At 44.8% G+C, this 24977-nt stretch overlaps 1 protein-coding gene across 3 annotated transcripts in view; it reads right to left on the reverse strand.

Moving 5' to 3' along the window:
- LOC134904955 (protein Hook homolog 3) overlaps window positions 1-24977 on the reverse strand; it is a 155144-nt gene that overhangs the window by 19696 nt on the left and 110471 nt on the right. For all 3 annotated transcript variants that reach the window (XM_063914592.1, XM_063914593.1, XM_063914594.1), the window contains 4 exons: window positions 17141-17175; window positions 14163-14245; window positions 3086-3186; window positions 2840-2944 (listed from right to left, as the gene is read on the reverse strand). In XM_063914592.1, the coding sequence (XP_063770662.1) occupies window positions 2840-2944; window positions 3086-3186; window positions 14163-14245; window positions 17141-17175 (324 nt within the window). The remainder of the gene's footprint in view (window positions 1-2839; window positions 2945-3085; window positions 3187-14162; window positions 14246-17140; window positions 17176-24977) is intronic.

The raw sequence follows: 24977 nt of genomic DNA on the forward strand, positions 1-24977 counted from the left end.
TCTGCCGCCGTTTCTGGACCTCTTCACTTTTCGGCATCTGCAAGGGGGTCGGCGGCGCGGCTCCGGGACGAACCCCAGGGTGAGACCTGTGTTCCGACTCCCTCTGGAGCTAATGGTGTCCAGTAGCCTAAGAAGCCAATCCATCCTACACGCAGGTGAGTTCACTTCTCTCCCCTAAGTCCCTCGTAGCAGTGAGCCTGTTGCCAGCAGGACTCACTGAAAATAAAAAACCTAACAAACTTTTACTCTAAGCAGCTCTTTAGGAGAGCCACCTAGATTGCACCCTTCTCGGCCGGGCACAAAAATCTAACTGAGGCTTGGAGGAGGGTCATAGGGGGAGGAGCCAGTGCACACCACCTGATCCTAAAGCTTTTGCTTTTGTGCCCTGTCTCCTGCGGAGCCGCTATTCCCCATGGTCCTGACGGAGTCCCCAGCATCCACTTAGGACGTTAGAGAAAATGATTTTGAAGGAGATTTATAACCTTTAAATTAAGAAGGAAAAGATCATATAAAAAAAATATATCCCAGTCTCAAAAGTGCGTAGAAGGCGAAGCACACAGGGGAATATTAGTTAGTTGGAGATTTTATTGCAGCATGGGTCACAAAAGTTTATAGCCTGTGCCGATGCGATTTCCCAGGAATTTGTTTTCTAAATGCAAATGAGGAACTAAAATGAAATACAGCCAAACATTACAAAATGCAATTATATCATCTGTAAAGATTTGTACCGATACATTTTGAGATTACATCAGCTTGAAATAAGTGTTCCGTGGTAAATGTACATTAGTCAGAGACCCACACATTTGGTCCTAAAAATAATTACAGTGGTGTTATAGAAAATAAAGCAATAGAGCCAATGATGAAACTAGTTTACTTCTAGTGATAACCAGTTTTCTAAATTTTTAACTGCACCAATCGCTAAGTAATTTAATGGAAAGATCAATCCAAGCGTAAACAAACAATATGCAATGATTGCCCTAAAGAGCCTCGGGAGCTATTCTATCAATCATAAAAACATTGGGTTGTGTAAATGGATCGTTATTCTGGCACAATGCTGTATTTGGGGATTACCAACATGTGTGTTGTGGGTATGAGACCGATATGCTGGTGTGGTCTGGTATAGAATGTGCATTAGATTGAAGGGAACTATTATGTTGGCAAAAGACTATATATGGTAGGGTTTGAGATATTGTGCTGGGCATTACACTGTATGTTAGGGGCATGCTAGGGTACCACTAGCCAGAGAAGGGGTGGTCTTCTGTATGCCGAATGTCGGGATACTGGCGCACAGTATACCGGCGCCGGAATCCCGACACCCGGCATACCGACAACTATTCTCCCTCATTGGGGTCAACGACCCCCCTGGAGGGAGAACAAAATAGTGTGGCGCGCGTAGCGCGCCACCGTGCCCGCAGCGTGGCGAGCGCAGCGAGCCCGCAAGGGTCTCCTTTGCGCTCGCCACGCTGTCGTTATGCCGGCGGTCGGGCTCCCGGCGCCGGTATGCTGGTCGCCGGGAGCCCGAGCGCCGGCATACCGTACTACACCCCCAGAGAAGAGATAGGCTTGTGCCATGAGCTTTTAAGATTATATTGGTCCAATCACTATTAAGTCATATACTGTACATCTCTTATTGTTTGTTGAAATTCATATGAGAAACCCACTGAACAGCTGGAAAATGTAACATGCAAATATATAATTCTCTGGCTATTTCCCTATTGATTAAAGACTAACCTTTAGTGAGGAAACACACTCTGAGCTCTCTGTCCATCTACCTGTGCTCAGCATCATACTGCTGCACCTAATAAGGTTTGCAGCTGTTTGACTAAGTACTCTGTTCGTAGTTGATAGAAAAACAGATAATTGAAAATTAGACTAAAGATCCAGCTGAAGCCCAGTACTTAATATCATGAAGGGCCTGGCACTAGAAGCTGTCCTGTACAACATTAGATGAGCAGTCATTTACTCTGACCTCTTTGAGTAGTGTGTAGATCATCTAAAAAGCACCACAACATGATGATATAAAATACAGTCCATCAACGTCAGTCAAGTTACAAAGCAGAAATACTAGTGCTAGTGTACGGGGAGTGCTACTTCTTGGAACCGGCATGCTATACCCCTGATTGGGCCATTATTTAATATACTTGCATGATATATGGGCTGTTTTAACTATATGAAGTTCTCATTTTATTATAAAGCTATTTAAAGAGAATCTCAGGTGGACTAAAGTGCTAAGAAGAGGTGTGTACAGCTTTACTGGTGTTCAATGCTGTATAGACATATAAAATATTTACACAAATCCACTCCAGTTGCTACTGGTACTTTGAAAAAAAAGATACAAAAAGTATTAATCAAACTGCATTATTGGCATAAATCTTATATTTTTGCGGAAGAGTCAGATAAAAAAACGATGATCAAATTATTGTAGCAGATTGCTGCACAAGACAAATATTATAGGGACTTTATTCCTATATTTTTTATACATATTTCCCTCTATATTTTTGTGATAAGGCTCTATCTAGTTTAAGTGGTGCTAGCTAGTATGCCTGCAGAGTTTTATCATTCAGGAACAGTGCCATTGCTTTTCTTCCCTTCTCACAAGTCTGAAGTGTAATAATCCTCAAACAACACAAAGGCAGCCTACAGGTAAGGAAAAGGTTGTACAAGTAGAGCAGAGTATTATATCAGAGCGGTGTGGTCAGGTCCAGAACCAAAACATGGGAATAGCCGGCAAGAAAGGTACCAGACACAGCCCCCCTCAGGCTGCACATAGAAATACCATTACAAAAAGCAATGCAAAATTAAAGAATTCTAAGATCACAGTACCTTAAAAAAATCTTACCTCTAAGGAATGGAACATTTTATCCCTTTCTTGTAGTTGATTCTTTAAGGCTTGTATCTCTGGTCCTGTTCCCTGATTCTGCTTTGGATCCAACGTGCGGATAACCTGGACACAAGGTGGAAAAACAGATTGTGGTCAAAAATTATTATTTTGTTTTGAGAAGAAGAATATTTAACTGCAGGCAGCTGCAGTCTGTAGTCACCCACAAGCCAACACACACACAGTACAGTTTTACTCAGGGCTTACACTTTTTGCTTTTTCCAGATATTTTTTGTACCGGTCCTCCATTTGTTTCATGTCCTCTTCTTTCTTCCGTAAAGCATCTTGCAATTCTTCTATTTTTATTGCTTTATTAAAAAGAAAACAACGAAACTGAGACAATTTGGTAAAGCTTGCCCTGATTAATACACCTTTTACAAAATAACAACTTCTTTTGTTGCTAGCAATTTATGAGCTATAACATCACCAGGTAAACTGGTTTACATAGATGCTAAAGAATAGGAAACAGGAGAATTAAACCAGAGATGCCAACCTAAACCGTGGAACATGTTGCCACATTAAAAAATACATAACTTTAGGCATGCTAAAACTGAGGAAGGGCATGCTGGGATGTGTAGTTCCACAACACCTGCAGGGCTGCAAGTTGAAGACCCATGACCTAGAGGGTGCCTCATGGGAGAAGGATAACATATCCTGCATATTATTATTATTATTTATTATTAACATAGATAAATTATTTTCAAGTAAAATGTACTGATCATCTTTTGACTCTTGCGGCATTTAATATTATTACAGGGAAACATCAGCCATAGTAAAGTATAGTACACACATACACAAATCAGGTATTCAGCTTACATTTAACACATTTCACCAAAAGAATAGTAAACGCTCTGTGATGCCCCATAAGACTGTAAACAAGCAGACCCTTATGCATAGACTTTATTAGTGCTTGCCAGGGCTGTGGAATAAGTATGCCAAACCTTCGACTCGGACTCCTCTATTTTACTACTGTCTGACTCTAGACTCCTTCATAACTGGCAAATGTATACTTTACATGCATTCTATTTAGACTACAATTTGACCCTTAGGGTAATTAAGCCGATGCAATACATGATTTCATTAAGGTTTAAATAGTAGCTTAGCTCATAAGACAGTAGAAAAATACATGTAAACCATGACAACAGGAAGGGGTAATTATATCGAAGTGTAATGTGGCAACAGGTAATAATCACTGTGTAGTGAGTGACAGCAGCAAGTAGTAAGTACTGCAGTCTAGTTGTGGTAGAATGCGGCAGCATGGTGTAATTATAATTAGGCTGACCATACTATCCCTTTAAAAAAGGAACACTCATGAATTACACATCTGTGGCGGATTAAAACCAGGTTATGTACAGGCTTGTAATTCATGAGTGTTCCAGTTTAAAGGGATAGAATGGTAAGCCTAATTATATGGGCATAATATACTATTTTGGGGTTCCAATGTATATACCAGAGGTTCTCAAACACGGGTCCTCAAGGCACCTCAACAGTTCAGGTTTTAGGTATATGTATGGCTCAGAACAGATGGTTAAATCAAATTGACTGAGGTGCTTATTAAGACGCTTGTGGCCAAGCATGGATAAACTTAAAACCTGGACTGCTCGGGTGATTTGAGGACTGTGTTTGAGAACCTCTTGTATAGACAATGTCTAGGTCGACATTCAATAGGTCAACCCTATATTGTAGACAGTGATAAAAGGTCGACATGGACAAAATGTCGACCTATGGAAGGTCAACATTGGAAAAGGTTGACATGGGCAAAATGTTGACATGGCAATGGTTGACACATGTATGGTCGACATTTTTTTGGGAGGAGGGTGTCATGTTTTTTTAACTTTTTCCATCCTTGACTATCCATGTCACAAATAATAACTTTTAGTAACCTTCTATCAAGTGAAGAGTGTGACGAGCGAATGAGTTTCTACAAATGGTGGTCCCAGATGGAAAAACTATCCACAATAACCCCAAAAAAGGCAAAAAAAACTAAACAAAAGTGTTTTGACCATTGCTAAGTTGACCTTTTGTCCATGTCGACCTAATGCATGTCAACCACATGGGGTTGACTTAATGACTGTCAACCTAGACATTGTAGATTTTCTATACAGGTGGTGTAATGGTTAACATTACTGCTTCACAGCACTGAGGTCATGGGTTTGATTCCCACCATGGCTCTAACTGTGTGGAGTTTGTATATTCTCCCCATGCTTGAGTGAGCTTCCACCAGGTACTCTGTTTTCCTCACAATCCAAAAATATACTGGTAGGTTAATTGGCTCCCAACAAAATTAACCCTAGTGTGGATGTGTGTGCATGTTCATGTGGTAGGGAATATAGATTGTAAGCTCCACTGGGGCAGGGACTGATGTGAAAGGACAAATATTCTCTGTAGAGCGCTGAGGAATGTGCGCGCGCTATATAAGTAACTGGTAATAAATAAATAATAACAAATTATATACCACACCAATTATTTTGTCATACTCTTCTTTGGACAGTAATAGTCCTTAAAATTTTGAGAGGAATAATGTAATTGTTCCAAAAAAATGTTAAGTGACAACGTCTTCCAAAAAATAGTTGATCACTTATCAGTAACTTTGGCGTATTTGACAGATTACAATTAAATTAGGTATTGCATTTAATTAATGTATTCTCCATAAACTAATCCTTACTGTACCAAGGCAACATTATTATTATTGGTATCATATTGTGTATTAGTTACACACAGATCAGTCTAGACAAGAGACACTTCACTATGCAGCTACTTTTTTTCTGTTTTGAATAAAACTTTATTGTTTTCAGAACAAAGATTACACACTGCTATGCTAGACTTTGTTTTTACACCATTGTAACAGTCACTTTCTTTTTTCTCTCATCCTATTGTTTAGCATTTCTTTTTAGCAAGATAATGATCAGGCTCATGTGTTCTTAGATGCAGGAACGCAGGATACTGATCTGAAGAAGTGTCGGGGAAATGGGGAATGATGAACACCTGTAAATGCGATCACTGATATTAATATATAGTATTACAGGTTGAGTATCCCATATCCAAATATCCGAAATACGGAATATTCCAAAATACGGACTTTTTTGAGCGAGAGTGAGATAGTGAAACTTTTGTTTTCTGATGGCTCAATGTACACAAACTTTGTTTAATACACACAGTTATTAAAAATATTGTATTAAATGACCTTCAGACTGTGTATATAAGGTGTATATGAAACATAAATGAATTGTGTGAATGTAGACACACTTTGTTTAATGCACAAAGTTATAAAAAATATTGGCTAAAATGACCTTCAGGCTGTGTGTATAAGGTGCATATAAAACATAAATGCATTCTGTGCTTAGACTTGGGTCCCTTCGCCATGATATCTCATTATGGTATGCAATTATTCCAAAATACGGAAAAATCCCATATCCAAAATACCTCTGGTCCCAAGCATTTTGGATAAGGGATACTCAACCTGTATACGTTTTTATTTTGAAGGTAGTGGGAACATTTTTAGACACCAACCAAAATGGTTTCTGACGCCACACGCCTCGTGCTTACTTCATATTGCATCAATATCAGCATTGCCTGCAGTATTCACAATTATTAACACTCGACAATAGTTTGTGTACAAAGCAAGCTGTGCTATTGGGCCCTATGCCAGATATTAGTTGTGTTATTGCTGACTGTGTAGGCAACTTTAGATAGTGAAGAAGTAGGCTTCCCTAACAGCAGAGACCATTCATGTGAGTCTCCTATCAAGCACACATTTGTAAATGAAGGGTGGGTACACACCATAACGACCGTCACCATGCAAGATTGCCAATACACACTAGACGATTTAATGAACACTTCAGTCCTTCATTACACAGCACAGCACCGCATACTATATTGTCTGATTGGCCATGCAGCACGGCCATCCAGACAATGTCACGTGAACAGTGGGAGCGCGCAGCCCTGCGTACACAGTAGGCGATATGGACAATTTGTTGTTCAGATACAGTAAATCGTGCAGATATCGCTCTGTTGTGTACCCACCCTTAACTGCAGTTTGCTTGCACTTTTTCAACGAACAAAAATCTTTGCAATTGCAATATCACTGTACCTCTCTACAAGAACCTTATACAGCAGTCAGGCTTTAATTTAAGGTTTATTCTGCTGCATTTACTGAATCAAACTTGTATGTAGTAAGAGAACAGCTAATTAGTGATAATGACAAACTACTGAAATTGAGTGAGTTAACCTTCAATTATAACAAAGCTACAAACAATAACAATGAATATATTTTTTGACTTAATATCTATACTGTATGGATAAAATATTGTACTTACTTTGTCCTTGTTAATGCTACAGTATGTTTAAGCCTAAATATCATTCTATCGTTCAATGATGCATTATACTATTCTTTTAAGACAAGAGGTTAGAAAGGCCAGATTATATAAATAAGTTTACTTTTACATCTGAAATTGCAAGCATTTTAGGACATTACATAATGGTGAAAGATCCTCTTTTGGTTTAATTTTATTCAATTTAAAGAAAAAAAATAAAAACCACTATGAATGCGTTTTAGATGTACTTGCTTGCAATGTAATGATTGGTTTAGATGCCATCTGAGGTTATCCTGCTGCGTTAGCCAATCACGGTCAGCTACTTTTTGCTAATTTTAAGTGCATTCTACAAAGCTCCAGACACACTCGGAAGGCTGCTATGCAAACATAGCAACAGAACAGCTTTGGTAAAAGACAGACAGGAGCACCACAGCTAGAGGCACACAGTACAGGAGTATGGACAGTACTTACCCAGGTTCACCCACATGATACAACAGAACAACTTTTATTTAATTTATTTGACTTAAATATTTATGCTAATTATAGATGTTTTAATAAGAGCAAAAGCATTCTACAAATACCAGCATAGCATTTTTAACTGAATTCATCCTATAAATGGCTACATGAAATTCTGCACTTGTTTTTAAACAATTACTGTTTCGATTACTTTAGCCTTTGCATCTAACATCAGAAGTATGGGCCTTATTCTAATGGGCCCTACACACTTGCCGACGTTTCCAATTTGGACGATGGTCGATTTCAATGATTACCGACCATCGTTCAAATTTGCTTGCTATGCAGAACGAGGGAAAACCAACGATGAACGACGGCGGGGCCATGCATTATTCATTGTTGGTGCATACACACTGAGCGATGTGAACGATTTCTTGTTCATATCGACCACACACATCGGCAAGTGTGTACGGCCCATTAGTCGTACGCTATTTGCATGCTAAAATAAGATTTTACTTACCGGTAAATCTATTTCTCGTAGTCCGTAGTGGATGCTGGGGACTCCGTAAGGACCATGGGGAATAGACGGGCTCCGCAGGAGACATGGGCACTTTAAGAAAGAATTTAGATTCTGGTGTGCTCTGGCTCCTCCCTCTATGTCCCTCCTCCAGACCTCAGTTACAGAAACTGTGCCTGGAAGAGCTGACAGTACAAGGAAAGGATTTTGGAAATCCAGGGCAAGACTCATACCAGCCACACTAATCACACCGTATAACTTGTGATAAACTTACCCAGTTAACAGTATGAACAACAACAGAGCATCAGATCAACCCTGATGCAACTATAACATAACCCTTATTTAAGCGATAACTATATAGAAGCATTGCAGAAGAAGTCCGCACTTGGGACGGGCGCCCAGCATCCACTACGGACTACGAGAAATAGATTTACCGGTAAGTAAAATCTTATTTTCTCTAACGTCCTAGTGGATGCTGGGGACTCCGTAAGGACCATGGGGATTATACCAAAGCTCCCAAAAGGGCGGGAGAGTGCGGATGACTCTGCAGCACCGATTGAGCAAACACAAGGTCCTCCTCAGCCAGGGTATCAAACTTGTAGAACTTTGCAAAGGTGTTTGAACCTGACCAAGTAGCCGCTCGGCAAAGCTGTAATGCCGAGACCCCTCGGGCAGCCGCCCAAGAAGAGCCCACCTTCCTTGTGGAATGGGCCTTAACTGATTTAGGCAGCGGCAATCCCGCCGCAGAATGAGCCTGCTGAATCGTGTTACAGATCCAGCGAGCAATAGTTTGCTTTGAAGCAGGCTCCCCAAGCTTGTTGAAAGCATACAGGATAAACAAAGATTCTGTTTTCCTGACCCTAGCCGTTCTGGCTACATAAACCTTCAAAGCCCTGACTACATCAAGTAACTCGGAATCCTCCAAGTCAGTAGTAGCCACAGGCACCACAATAGGTTGGTTTATATGAAAGGATGAAACCACTTTTGGCAGAAATTGTGGGCGGGTACGCAATTCTGCTCTATCCGCATGGAAAACCAGATAAGGGCTTTTATGTGACAAAGCCGCCAATTCTGACACACGCCTAGCCGAAGCCAAGGCTAGTAGCATGACCACCTTCCACGTGAGATATTTCAATTCCACCGTTTTGAGTGGTTCAAACCAGTGTGATTTCAGGAAACTCAACACCACGTTAAGATCCCAAGGTGCCACAAAAGGGGGCTGAATATGCAGCACTCCCTTTACAAACGTCAGTTCTTTTTGAAAGAAAATGGATAGGGCCGAAATCTGGACCTTAATGGAACCCAATTTTAGTCCCAAAGTCACCCCCGACTGTAGGAAGTGAAGGAAACGGCCCAGCTGGAATTCCTCCGTAGGGGCATTCCTGGCCTCACACCAAGCAACATATTTTCGCCATATACGGTGATAATGTTGAGCCGTCACGTCCTTCCTAGCCTTTATCAGCGTAGGAATGACCTCATCTGGAATGCCTTTTTCTGCTAGGATCCAGCGTTCATCCGCCATGCCGTCAAACGCAGCCGCGGTAAGTCTTGGAACAGACAGGGCCCCTGTTGCAACAAGTCCTGTCTTAGAGGCAGAGGCCACGGGTCCTCTGTGAGCATTTCTTGCAGATCTGGATACCAAGTCCTTCTTGGCCAATCCGGAACAATGAGTATTGTTCTCACTCCTCTTTTTCTTATTATTCTCAGCACCTTGGGTATGAGAGGAAGAGGAGGAAATACATAGACCGACTGGAACACCCACGGCATCACCAGTGCGTCCACAGCTATCGCCTGATGGTCTCTTGACCTGGTGCAATACCTCTGTAGCTTTTTGTTGAGGCGGGATGCCATCATGTCCACCTGTAGCAGTTCCCACCGACTTGCAACCTGCGTGAAGACTTCTTGATGAAGTCCCCACTCTCCCGGGTGGAGGTCGTGCCTGCTGAGGAAGTCTGCTTCCCAGTTGTCCACTCCCGGAATGAACACTGCTGACAGTGCGCTTACGTGATTCTCCGCCCAGCGAAGAATTCTGGTGGCTTCTACCATCGCCACCCTGCTCCTTGTGCCGCCTTGGCGGTTTACATGAGCCACTGCTGTGATGTTGTCTGACTGAATCAGAACCGGTTGGTTGCGAAGTAGGGACTCCGCTTGACGTAGGGCGTTGTATATGGCCCTTAGTTCCAGGATGTTGATGTGAAGGCAAGCCTCCTGACTTGACCACAGACCTTGGAAATTTCTTCCCTGTGTGACTGCCCCCCACCCTCGGAGGCTTGCATCCGTGGTCACCAGGACCCAGTCCTGAATGCCGAATCTGCGACCCTCGAGAAGGTGAGCACTCTGCAGCCACCACAGGAGAGACACCCTGGCCGATAGGGTGATTAGCCGATGCATCTGAAGATGTGATCCGGACCATTTGTCCAGTAGATCCAATTGAAAGGTCCTCGCATGGAACCTGCCGAAGGGAATGGCCTCGTATGATGCCACCATCTTTCCCAGGACTCGCGTGCAGTGATGCACCGACACCTGTTTTGGTTTTAATAGGTTTCTGACCAGCGTCATGAGTTCCTGAGCCTTCTCCATCGGGAGATAAACCCTGTTCTGGTCCGTGTCCAGAATCATGCCCAGGAAAGGCAGACGAGTCGTAAGAATCAACTGCGACTTTGGAATATTTAGAATCCAGCCGTGTTGTTGTAACACTTCCAGAGAGCGTGCTACGCTGATCAGCAACTGCTCTCTTGACCTCGCTTTTATGAGGAGATCGTCCAAGTATGGGATAATTGTGACCCCTTGCTTCCGCAGGAGTACCGTCATTTCCGCCATTACCTTGGTAAATATTCTCGGTGCCGTGGAGAGACCAAACGGCAACGTCTGAGATTGGTAATGACAATCCTGTACCTACGCCTGATGAGGTGGATAAATGGGGACATGAAGGTATGCATCCTTTATGTCCAGAGACACCATAAAATCCCCCCCTTCCAGGCTTGCGATGACCGCTCTGAGCGATTCCATCTTGAACTTGAACCTTTTCAGGTATATGTTCAGGGATTTTAAATTCAATATGGGCCTGACCGAACCGTCCGGTTTCGGCACCACAAACATGGTCGAATAATAACCCTTTCCTTGTTGAAGGAGGGGAACCTTGACCACCACCTGTTGAAGATACAATTTGTGAATTGCAGTTAACACTATTTCCCTCTCTAAAGGGGAAGCTGGCAGGGCCGATTTGAGGTATCGGTGAGGGGGCATCTCTTCGAATTCCAGCTTGTATCCCTGAGACACAATCTCTATTGCCCAGGGATCCAACTGGGAGTGAACCCACCTGTGGCTGAAATTTCGGAGACGCGCCCCCACGGGCCTAGCTCCGCCTGTGGAGCCCCAGCGTCATGCGGTGGATTTAGTGGAAGCCGGGGAGGACTTCTGTTCCTGGGAACTAGCTGCGTTGTGCAGCTTCCTTCCTCTGCCCCTGCTTCTGGCAAGAAAGGACGCACCTCGGACTTTCTTGCCTTTTTGTGATCGAAAGGACTGCATTTGGTAATACGGTGCTTTCTTAGGTTGTGAGGAAACATATGGCAAAAAATTTGACTTTCCAGCAGTAGCCGTGGAGACCAGTTCCGAGAGACCCTCTCCAAACAATTCCTCACCCTTGTACGGTAAAACCTCCATGTGCCTTTTTGAATCGGCATCACCTGTCCATTGCCGAGTCCACAGGACCCTTCTGGCAGAAATCGACATAGCATTTATTCTAGAGCCCAGTAGACTAATGTCTCTTTGAGCATCTCTCATATATAGGACAGCGTCTTTTATATGCCCCAGGGTCATTAATATAGTATCCTTGTCTAAGGTATCAAGTTCCTCAGATAAGGTATTCGTCCATGCTGCTACAGCACTACACACCCAGGCCGACGCAACTGCCGGCCTTAATAAGGTACCTGAATGTGTATAAATGGACTTCAGGGTACCCTCTTGCTTTCTATCCGCAGCATCTTTTAGGGTAGCCGTATCCTGTGACGGCAGGGCTACCCTCTTGGATAAGCGTGTTAAAGCTTTGTCCACCCTAGGGGAGGATTCCCAGCGTAACCTGTCCGTTGGCGGGAAAGGATACGCCATAAGCATCCGTTTGGAAATCTGCAGTTTTTTATCTGGAGATTCCCAAGCCTTTTCACATAACTTATTTAGCTCGTGTGAAGGGGGGGGGGGGGAAGGTCACCACCTGCCTTTTTTCCCCATACATATGAACCCTCTTGTCAGGGACTGGGGTTTCCTCTGTGATGTGCTACACATCCTTAATTGCTATAATCATATAACGGATGGATTTAACCAATTTAGGCTGTAACTTTGCATCATCGTAATCGACACTGGAGTCAGAATCCATGTCGGTATCTGTGTCAACAATTTGGGATAGTGGGCGCTTCTGAGACCCTGACGGCCTCTGCGACATAGGATCAGGCACGGGCTGAGACCCTGACTGTCCTAAGGCTTCAGCTTTATCCAACCTTTTATGCAAGGAATTAACATTATCATTTAAAACCTTCCAGATATCCATCCAATCAGGTGTCGGCGCCGTCGGCGGAGACACCACATTCATTTGCTCCCGCTCTGTTTCCACATAGCCTTCCTCGTCAAACATGTCGACACAAGCGTACCGACACACCACACACACACACACACACACAGGGAATGCTCTTTTTGAAGACAGTTCCCCCACAAGGCCCTTTGGAGAGACAGAGAGAGAGTATGCTAGCACACACCCCAGCGCTATATAACCCAGGAATAACACAGTAACTTAATGTTAACCCAGTAGCCGCTGTTATAATGATTTTTGCGCCTAATTATGTGCCCCCCCCCTCTCTTTTTACCCTCTTCTACCGTGTATCTGCAGGGGAGAGCCTGGGGAGCTTCCTCTCAGCGGAGCTGTGGAGAAACAATGGCGCTGGTGAGTACTGAGGAAGAAGCCCCGCCCCCTCAGCGGCGGGCTTCTGTCCCGCTTTAATGTACAATATTTTGGTGCGGGCTCATACATATATACAGTGCCCAACTGTATATATGCAAAACTTTTGCCAAGAGGTCCTAATTGCTGCCCAGGGCGCCCCCCCCTGCGCCCTGCACCCTTACAGTGACCGGAGTATGTGGGTGTGTGTGGGAGCAATGGCGCACAGCTGCAGTGCTGTGCGCTACCTCAGTGAAGACTGGAGTCTTCTGCCGCCGATTTCGAAGTCTTCTTGCTACTTATGCTCACCCGCCTTCTGTCTTCCGGCTCTGCGAGGGGGACGGCGGCGCGGCTCTGGGATCGGACGACGAGGGTGAGATCCTGTGTACGATCCCTCTGGAGCTAATGGTGTCCAGTAGCCTAAGAAGCAGGACCTATCTGCAGAGAGTAGGGCTGCTTCTCTCCCCTCAGTCCCACGATGCAGGGAGTCTGTTGCCAGCAGAGCTCCCTGAAAATAAAAAACCTAACAAAATACTTTCTTACAGCAAGCTCAGGAGAGCTCACTGAACAGCACCCAGCTCGTCCGGGCACAGATTCAAACTGAGGTCTGGAGGAGGGACATAGAGGGAGGAGCCAGAGCACACCAGAATCTAAATTCTTTCTTAAAGTGCCCATGTCTCCTGCGGAGCCCGTCTATTCCCCATGGTCCTTACGGAGTCCCCAGCATCCACTAGGACGTTAGAGAAAATATGCTAATGCTACAGGAGGTGTCAATGGACAAAAGATACCCACTGCTGGCTTTGCAGTCCAAGTGCTGCATCAGAAGACGCAGCATCAGATCATCACCAGCCTTCAGCCATCTGAGTAATCCTATAATTATTCAGAATGGCGGCCCAAACTCCAAGACATGCCCCCTTTTTCCGAAATAGACACCCTCCCTGCCCCCAACACTGCAACTGGAGCCACATCGCAGAGCATGAGCACTCCACCAACCATTGGAGTTGCATGCAAACTATATGGTTTGCATACAACTCGGAATCAGGCCTTATGTTCCAATAGGGAATGTGAACATACAGCTATTGTTGTACCGCGGCTCCAGGTCTTCAATTATTGCACGCTTCTTCTGCAGCTCATTGTTGGCTTCATGAAGCTTCTCTCTGCATTCATAAAACAGGAGTGTTTAGAGGATGAGGAATGACCAGTAAAGTAGCACAGTCCTAGCGACACAATTAATAAAACAGTTTTAGTTTTAGGGGGACATTTACTAAGCAGTGGTAAGAGCGGAGAAGTGAGCCAGTGGAGAAGTTGCCCATGGCAACCAATCAGCACTGAAGTAACATCTATAATTTGCATACTATAAAATTCTACAGAGCTGCTGATTGGTTGATGGGGCAACTTCTCCACTAGCTCACTTCTCCGCTCTTTTCACTGCTTAGTAAATGTCCCCCTAAGTCTCTTAACCAGAAAGCAAATAAGGTACATTAGCAAAAGATTTCATGTGCTTATTTGTTAAACTACAGTACTGTACCATGTAATGCCATTTTTTCCCCTTAAGGCACAGGTTCTCAAATGCGGTCCTCAAGGTTCAACAGTCCAGGTGTTAAGTATATCCATGCTTGACTACAGGTGACTTAATTAGTGCCACAGTCAATTTCAATATATTTAATACCTGGACTGTTAGGGAGCGTTTGAGAACCTCTGTCTTAAGGCAAACTGGACTACTGGGTTTTGTGTGGATTAAAATGAGGTGTTATTTTAAGGATAAGCAGTTGCACACAAAAGTACATGAACATTTGGGTAATCCTCAGGCGCAGTTCAGGACAGAGGGTGGTTGGATGGGAGTAGGGGGAAGAATAATGATAATTAATATACAATAATAATGATAATATACAATATCTGACCACACTTACTTTGTTAAAAGCTACACATATCGCAGTTTATGTTTTAAACTCCCAATTTTGGGCCTGTAACCTGGAAGTGGAAGGGAAATTAGGAGCCTGAAATGAACTTGACTGACACCAAGTTGTAAGACAACCTCACCCTTCACCCTCAGTGAAATGAAAACTGGATCAAGTACACATTGGGAACTACAAAGGAAAACACAGCAACTGGGACAACAAAGGTAGCGGGATCCATATTCAGAACTTCACCACAGTGTCCATATCCAGCACCCACCCAGTTCCTCTCAGATGAAAGCCTGTTATTCTACAACTTTGGACACAGTTATGCGTATAACCTTTATAACACAAACTGAAATATTTGGAACAGAAAACACTGTAAGTGTAGTCAGACATTGTATATTAATTATCTTTCCTTGTGTGACATGCCATGTTTAAATCTTATTTAATTTATACCGTGTATCATATTCTGTGATTGAACATAAACCTTTGTGCAGCATAACATATACCAGTCGTGTTTAAACACTGTTCGCAAATCCAACCTTCTTTCCCTTCCCGCCACTCCCATCCACCCAAACATGCTACTACAGATACAGGGTAGACATACCCAATCTCCGTAATTTGATAGTAACATTCGTCTACCGCCTGTCACTCATCTATTTGGATCTGTGCAGATTGTCTCTCCTATCATATGTACATGTGTTTTATTTCAATCTAAACAACTTTACATGCTCCTGAACATTAAGCACATAATGTGCCTTTGGATAAACAATGTGGAATAAGACTTATAAGCAGTTGTGGAAAAATAAATCCTTTGTGTTGGCCACATATCTTCCATTGCTCACTGATTGGCTAATAAACTGCAAATTATGTGACTTTTATAAAAACAGTTCTACTACTGAATTTATCAGCAAAACCGCTGACTCTAGGTGTGCAGATAAATGTGTTTCTGCGCACTGTGGTAAACAGAGGAGGGGCAATTACATCTTTCTAGGAGGAGCATAGAACTGCATCATTTTATCAAATAAAAACAGAAGCGGATACAAAGGGAAACAATTTTATAGAAGTGGTGCCTTTTTTGTAAACCACTTTTGAACAGTCATCTACGTATGGCAACTATTTGGTCACTAATTAGTATTACTCCCTATGATATGGACACACAAATTAAGCATATTGAGCTCAATTGAGTGACAAGCTAGGCGGGCGAGTTGACATTGTGAAGGTGTGGAAATGCCAATGGCAGTTGAACTTGCCCCCGTCGCGGCCACAGTCTTATGAGGCTAAATTTTTCTTTATTTTATTTTAGATACAACTGTGCTCTGCACTATGCTTTCAATTTAAATTCTAGCCGCAAAGCAATTTTGTGTTGAATCCAAGGGCCACAGAAGTAAACAATTCTGCACAGCTCAACTGGGGTGTAGACAGTAATGTAGATGAATTTGTGATATTATAGCTATGCATTGCATAGTGACTAGTAATAAACCATTCAGATGATGACACACATAAAAAAAGAGAGATAAAATCTGCAGCTTTACTATGTACTGTACAATCAACAGAAAACAATGTAAACTTTAATACAAAGATTAATTTAAATACATACACAAATAAAAAAACACTTATAGCTACACCTTAAAAACAAAAATAATGTAATAATACACACATCCTTCATCACAGGAGGCAAACAGTACCAGGCTAGCAGGGTTCTTTGTGCACACAACTGATAATACGGTAGTTGCATTCTTTTTTCTTAAATCTCAATTCTAAGGCATCTAAAAATAGTGATCACCCTATGAAGAACAGCCATACAGGTGGGCAGAAGACACTGGAATGTAATACGGGTGACCATAATGGGCGTTGGAAGGATTGTTGAGATGAGTGGAAAGCCCGCAGCTTAGGGCGCTGACTGCAATAAAGGGGAGGGGGCGCACAGGAGGAGATCTAGTGAGAGGGAGGAGGAGGAGGAGGAGGAGGAGGAGGAGTTCTTGCCTCCAGTCGCCAGGCTTCAAGTTCCTCCACTGATCAATATTCTTAGTGACATCATGCTCCTGATCATTCTTATACAGAAAATAGCATAGCGGCCTGAAAACAACCCTATTATATAAAGGTATATATAAGCATATGCTGCAGAAGTAGAAAACTATATAATATACTTACAGATGTTCTTCAAGCTTCTTCTTCAAAAGAAGTGACTAAAGGAAAGAATAGGGAAAAAAACACCAGTCAGGCTACAGAAACATCTACATCATACGTTATTAAAGATGTAAAATGAAAAGTAAAGACAAAATAAAGAAAACTGTTAACAAATCTTCTATTCAAGTAATATTTGTAATAATTCTAAAATATTAAGAAGGAGTTCTCTAGAACTACAGAGACTATACAAAAATGATATGCCTCAAGTCATAGTTCTTTCATACAGGCAAGGGTAATTCAAGGTGACATTACTTTCTTATTATACATGTATTGTTCTTGCAATGCATAATTGTCCCTACTGGATAAGGTATATGGCACATGCCAATTATCCAGAGAGATCAAAAGGTTTAAAAACTATACATTAATTACACAGTTAAAGACTGCAAAGAAATGTGGGAATAGTCTATTTAAATCAAATAACTGTACAAACTGCATGGATGCGGTTAACATCCCGGCTGTCGGAATCCCAATGCCAGAATCCAGACACCCCTCAAAAGGCTGACATCGGAATCCCGACGGGGTCAAGATACCGACACCGGAACACCGACAGCTGGGATCCCAACTGTTGAAAGTATAGATGCTGACCACGGGTTACTGCTGGGCGGCGGTTAGGTTTAGCAGCCACCTAGGGTTAGGCTGCGGGTGGTGGGAGGATAGGATTAGGATGCGGACAGGGAGGGTTAGGATTAGGCACCACCAGAGGGAGGTTAGGTTTAGGCACTAGGGAAGGGGGGGGGGGGGGGATACGGTTAGGTTGCAGGGATTGGGGGGGGGAGGGGGGGGTTAGGTTTAGGCACTATCGGGATAAGGTCAGGATTAGGCTGCGGGAAGGGAGGAGTAGATGACAGGGGTTGGCACACTAAACTCAGTCCTGTCAGGATTTAAAACTTCTGAATGCCAGCGTCGGTGTTTTGACAAACGGCATCCTGTCCAGTGGTCATCCATACCGAACCCACTCTACACCCATAATCCATACCCCACGTTTCATTAAATATTAGGCTTGGAAATATTAAACCCATACAATTACAATCCAATACTTACTATGGCCTTGTGTGAAGTACAATCCAATCAAGTGAAGCATTGGTAAAGGGACAAGCAAAGAAATTCTGTTTCACCCAGATATGGTTTTACATACAGACAAATGCAAAATGGACATTAACAAGTACATACTGTACATGTGATAAATACTCCTAATCACCAGATTCCATTAGATGGCAATCATTGCAGCACTTAAGATAATCACAGGTATCTTATACACATTGGACGATCCGCCGCCGAGCTGCCCGACGGGGGGGGGGGGGGCAGTGACGGGGGAGTGAAGTTACTTCACTCCCCCCGTCACACTGCTTCATAGAACTGCAGGCATATATGGACGAGATCTTCCATATTGGCCTGCATGACCAGCCGACGGGACACCAGCGATGAACGAGCGCGGGGCCGCGCATCGTTCATCGCTGGAGCCTCCACACTGCACGATATGAACGTTATCTCGTTCATATCGTGCAGTGATGTCGGCCAGTGTGTAGGGCCTATAACAGTTCTTAATCTACTAACAATAGATCACTCACAACAGGGGGATACACCAAGAGATCCGTGCTTAAATTCTAAGCAATCTGACTAGATTGCTTAGAACTTAAGCACAGATCTCTCTGTGTATATGCCCCATAGCGATAGTGATGCACAGCCCCGCGCTTCACTATCGCTGACTCTAGATTTGGCATGCATGCACGCCAAATCTAGATAGATCGCTCACCTCACCACTGGGGAAGAAAACACTTTCTTCCTATTAATAGGAGAATTCAACCCTTCCACATTCAAACTAACAAATTTAAGAAAATATTTTACCTTGTTGAAACTAATAGCGGACGTAGTAATATCAACCTATAACAGCCCTAGGCCAGACAACCCAAGTAGAATCTTGTAGCACAAAATTCATACCCACCCATCCCAGTGAGCGGGTGAGGTATTTAATTCTAACTAATATATTTGCCAGTGTCCCCCCTCCCTCCCCCTCACTTGGCACACATCACGCTGTGCTGAGTGGGGGGAGAGATGTGTGCTGAGCGGTCTGTGTTAGATCGCTCAGCACACATCTACCCCGTCGTGTGTACGGGGCTTACCTCCAAAGACACTTACCTATTCTGCTAACATTGACAGTGCAATTATAGACAATCAGAAGGTGATAAAGGGGTTAAGACTGATAATATGACATTAATGTGTAGAGTGGAGGCTATAGGGGGACAAATGCTACCACTGTTTCTCTAACGTCCTAGTGGATGCTGGGGACTCCGAAAGGACCATGGGGAATAGCGGCTCCGCAGGAGACTGGGCACAAAAGTAAAAAGCTTTAGGACTACCTGGTGTGCACTGGCTCCTCCCCCTATGACCCTCCTCCAAGCCTCAGTTAGATTTTTGTGCCCGAACGAGACGGGTGCAGGCTAAGGGGCTCTCCTGAGCTGCTTAGTGTAAAAGTTTAAAGTAGGTTTTTTATTTTCAGTGAGACCTGCTGGCAACAGGCTCACTGCACCGAGGGACTAAGGGGAGAAGAAGCGAACTCACCTGCGTGCAGAGTGGATTGGGCTTCTTAGGCTACTGGACATTAGCTCCAGAGGGACGATCACAGGCCCAGCCATGGATGGGTCCCGGAGCCGCGCCGCCGGCCCCCTTACAGAGCCAGAAGAGGTCCGGAAAATCGGCGGCAGAAGACGTCCTGTCTTCAATAAGGTAGCGCACAGCACCGCAGCTGTGCGCCATTGCTCTCAGCACACTTCACACTCCGGTCACTGAGGGTGCAGGGCGCTGGGGGGGGGCGCCCTGAGACGCAATAAAAAACCTTTTTTTGGCAAAAAATACATCACATATAGCTCCTGGGCTATATGGATGCATTTAACCCCTGCCAATTTTTCCATTAAAAAGCGGGAGAAAGGCCGCCGTGAAGGGGGCGGAGCCTATCTCCTCCGCACACTGGCGCCATTTTTTCCTCACAGCTCCGTTGGAGGAAGGCTCCCTGACTCTCCCCTGCAGTCCTGCACTACAGAAACAGGGTAAAACAAGAGAGGGGGGGGCACTAAATTGGCATATTAATATATACAGCAGCTATATTAGGGAAAAACACTTATATAAGGTTATCCCTGTATATATATAGCGCTCTGGTGTGTGCTGGCAAACTCTCCCTCTGTCTCCCCAAAGGGCTAGTGGGGTCCTGTCCTCTATCAGAGCATTCCCTGTGTGTGTGCTGTGTGTCGGTACGCTGTGTCGACATGTATAAGGAGGAAAATGGTGTGGAGGCGAAGCAATTGCCTGTGTTAGTGATGTCACCCCCTAGGGAGTCGACACCTGACTGGATGGTCTTATGGAAAGAATTACGTGATAGTGTCGGCACTTTACAAAAGACTGTTGACGACATGAGACAGCCGGGAAATCAGTTAATACCTGTACAGGCGTCTCAAACACCGTCAGGGGCTATAAAACGCCCGTTACCTCAGGTCGATACAGACACTGACATGGACACTGACTCCAGTGTCGACGGTGAGGAAACAAACGTATTTTCCAGTAGGGCCACACGTTACATGATCACGGCAATGAAGGAGATTTTGAAAATTTCTGATACTACAAGTACCACAAAAAAGGGTATTATGTGGGGTGTGAAAAAACTACCCGTAGTTTTTCCTGAATCAGATGAATTAAATGAGGTGTGTGATGAAGCGTGGGTTTCCCCCGATAAAAAACTGCTAATTTCTAAAAAATTATTGGCATTATACCCTTTCCCGCCAGAGGTTAGGGCGCGTTGGGAAACACCCCCTAGAGTGGATAAGGCGCTCACACGCTTATCAAAACAAGTGGCGTTACCGTCTCCTGATACGGCCGCCCTCAAGGAACCAGCTGATAGGAAGCTGGAAAATATCCTAAAAAGTATATACACACATACTGGTATTATACTGCGACCAGCAATCGCCTCAGCCTGGATGTGCAGTGCTGGGGTGGCTTGGTCGGATTCCCTGACTGAAAATATTGATACCCTGGACAGGGACAATATATTATTGACTATAGAGCATTTAAAGGATGCATTTCTATATATGCGTGATGCACAGAGGGATATTTGCACTCTGGCATCAAGAGTAAGTGCGATGTCCATTTCTGCCAAAAGAGGGTTATGGACGCGACAGTGGTCAGGTGATGCGGATTCCAAACGGCATATGGAAGTATTGCCGTATAAAGGGGAGGAGTTATTTGGGGTCGGTCTATCGGACCTGGTGGCCACGGCAACGGCTGGGAAATCCACCTTTTTACCCCAAGTCACCTCACAGCAGAAAAAGATACCGTCTTTTCAGGCTCAGTCCTTTCGTCCCCATAAGGGCAAGCGGGCAAAAGGCCACTCATATCTGCCCCGGGGCAGAGGAAGGGGAAAAAGACTGCAGCAGACAGCCTCTTCCCACGAACAGAAGCCCTCCCCCGCTTCTGCCAAGTCCTCAGCATGACGCTGGGGCCTTACAAGCGGACTCGGGCAAGACGGTGGGGGCCCGTCTCAAGAATTTCAGCGCGCAGTGGGCTCACTCGCAAGTGGACCCCTGGATCCTGCAGGTAGTATCTCAGGGGTACAAATTGGAATTCGAGACGTCTCCCCCTCGCCGGTTCCTGAAGTCTGCTTTACCAACGTCTCCCCCCGACAGGGAGGCGGTATTGGAAGCCATTCACAAGCTGTATTCCCAGCAAGTGATAATCAAGGTACCCCTCCTACAACAGGGAAAGGGGTATTATTCCACGCTGTTTGTGGTACCGAAGCCGGACGGCTCGGTGAGACCCATTTTAAATCTGAAATCCTTGAACACTTACATAAAAAGGTTCAAGTTCAAGATGGAGTCACTCAGAGCAGTGATAGCGAACCTGGAAGAAGGGGACTACATGGTGTCTCTGGACATCAAGGATGCTTACCTCCATGTCCCAATTTGCCCTTCTCACCAAGGGTACCTCAGGTTTGTGGTACAGAACTGTCACTATCAGTTTCAGACGCTGCCGTTTGGATTGTCCACGGCACCCCGGGTCTTTACCAAGGTAATGGCCGAAATGATGATTCTTCTTCGAAGAAAAGGCATCTTAATTATCCCTTACTTGGACGATCTCCTGATAAGGGCAAGGTCCAGAGAACAGTTAGAGGTCGGAGTAGCACTCTCTCAAGTAGTACTACGACAGCACGGATGGATTCTAAATATTCCAAAATCGCAGCTGATTCCGACGACACGTCTGCTGTTCCTAGGAATGATTCTGGACACAGTACAGAAAAAGGTGTTTCTCCCGGAAGAGAAAGCCAGGGAGTTATCCGACCTAGTCAGGAACCTCCTAAGACCAGGCCAAGTGTCAGTACATCAATGCACAAGGGTCCTGGGAAAGATGGTGGCTTCTTACGAAGCGATTCCATTCGGCAGATTCCACGCAAGAACTTTTCAGTGGGATCTGCTGGACAAATGGTCCGGATCGCATCTTCAAATGCATCAGCGGATAACCCTGTCTCCAAGGACAAGGGTGTCTCTCCTGTGGTGGTTACAGAGTGCTCATCTCCTAGAGGGCCGCAGATTCGGCATTCAGGATTGGGTCCTGGTGACCACGGATGCCAGCCTGAGGGGCTGGGGAGCAGTCACACAGGGAAGAAATTTCCAGGGCTTGTGGTCAAGCATGGAAACGTCACTTCACATAAATATCCTGGAACTCAGGGCCATTTACAATGCCCTAAGTCAGGCAAGACCTCTGCTTCAGGGTCAGCCGGTGTTGATCCAGTCGGACAACATCACGACAGTCGCCCACGTAAACAGACAGGGCGGCACAAGAAGCAGGAGGGCAATGACGGAAGTGGCAAGGATTCTTCGCTGGGCGGAAAATCATGTGATAGCACTGTTAGCAGTGTTCATTCCGGGAGTGGACAACTGGGAAGCAGACTTCCTCAGCAGACACGATCTTTACCCGGGGGAGTGGGGACCTCACCCAGAAGTCTTCCACATGATTGTGAACCGTTGGGAAAAACCAAAGGTGGACATGATGGCGTCCCGCCTCAACAAAAAACTGGACAGATATTGCGCCAGGTCAAGGGACCCTCAGGCAATAGCTGTGGACGCTCTGGTAACACCGTGGGTGTACCAGTCAGTGTATGTGTTCCCTCCTCTTCCTCTCATACCAAAAGTACTGAGAATCATAAGAAGGAGAGGAGTAAAGACTATACTCGTGGCTCCGGATTGGCCAAGAAGGACTTGGTACCCGGAAATTCAAGAGATGCTCACGGAAGACCCGTGGCCTCTACCTCTAAGAAAGGACCTGCTCCAGCAGGGACCATGTCTGTTCCAAGACTTACCGCGGCTGCGTTTGACGGCATGGCGGTTGAACGCCGAATCCTGAAGGAAAAAGGCATTCCGGATGAAGTCATCCCTACCCTGATCAAAGCCAGGAAGGATGTGACCGTACAACATTATCACCGTATTTGGCGAAAATATGTTGCGTGGTGCGAGGCCAGGAAGGCCCCTACAGAGGAATTTCAACTGGGTCGATTCCTGCATTTCCTGCAAACAGGACTGTCTATGGGCCTAAAATTAGGGTCCATTATGGTTCAAATTTCGGCCCTGTCAATATTCTTCCAAAAAGAACTAGCTTCTGTTCCTGAAGTTCAGACGTTTGTCAAGGGAGTACTGCATATACAGCCTCCTTTTGTGCCTCCAGTGGCACCTTGGGATCTCAATGTAGTTTTGGGGTTCCTAAAATCACATTGGTTTGAACCACTCACCACTGTGGACTTAAAATATCTCACATGGAAAGTGGTAATGCTGTTAGCCCTGGCTTCAGCCAGGCGTGTTTCAGAATTGGCGGCTTTATCCTATAAAAGCCCTTACCTAATTTTTCATACGGACAGGGCAGAATTGAGGACTCGTCCTCAATTTCTCCCTAAGGTGGTTTCAGCATTTCACTTAAACCAGCCTATTGTGGTGCCTGCGGCTACTAGGGACTTGGAGGATTCCAAGTTACTGGACGTAGTCAGGGCCCTGAAAATATATGTTTCCAGGACGGCTGGAGTCAGAAAATCTGACTCGCTGTTTATCCTGTATGCACCCAACAAGCTGGGTGCTCCTGCTTCTAAGCAGACTATTGCTCGTTGGATTTGTAGTACAATTCAGCTTGCACATTCTGTGGCAGGCCTGCCACAGCCAAAATCTGTAAAAGCCCATTCCATAAGGAAAGTGGGCTCATCTTGGGCGGCTGCCCGAGGGGTCTCGGCTTTACAACTTTGCCGAGCAGCTACTTGGTCAGGGGCAAACACGTTTGCTAAATTCTACAAATTTGATACCTTGGCTGAGGAGGACCTGGAGTTCTCTCATTCGGTGCTGCAGAGTCATCCGCACTCTCCCGCCCGTTTGGGAGCTTTGGTATAATCCCCATGGTCCTTTCGGAGTCCCCAGCATCCACTAGGACGTTAGAGAAAATAAGAATTTACTTACCGATAATTCTATTTCTCATAGTCCGTAGTGGATGCTGGGCGCCCATGCCAAGTGCGGATTGTCTGCATTACTTGTACATAGTTATTGTTACAAAAATCGGGTTATTGTTGTTGTGAGCCATCTTTTCAGAGGCTCCTTCTGTTATCATGCTGTTAACTGGGTTCAGATCACAAGTTGTACGGTGTGATTGGTGTGGCTGGTAAGAGTCTTACCCGGGATTCAAAATCCTTCCTTATTGTGTACGCTCGTCCGGGCACAGTATCCTAACTGAGGCTTGGAGGAGGGTCATAGGGGGAGGAGCCAGTGCACACCAGGTAGTCCTAAAG

This window comes from Pseudophryne corroboree, chromosome 1, assembly GCF_028390025.1.
Source record: "Pseudophryne corroboree isolate aPseCor3 chromosome 1, aPseCor3.hap2, whole genome shotgun sequence".
Classification (NCBI taxonomy): Eukaryota; Metazoa; Chordata; class Amphibia; order Anura; family Myobatrachidae; genus Pseudophryne; species Pseudophryne corroboree.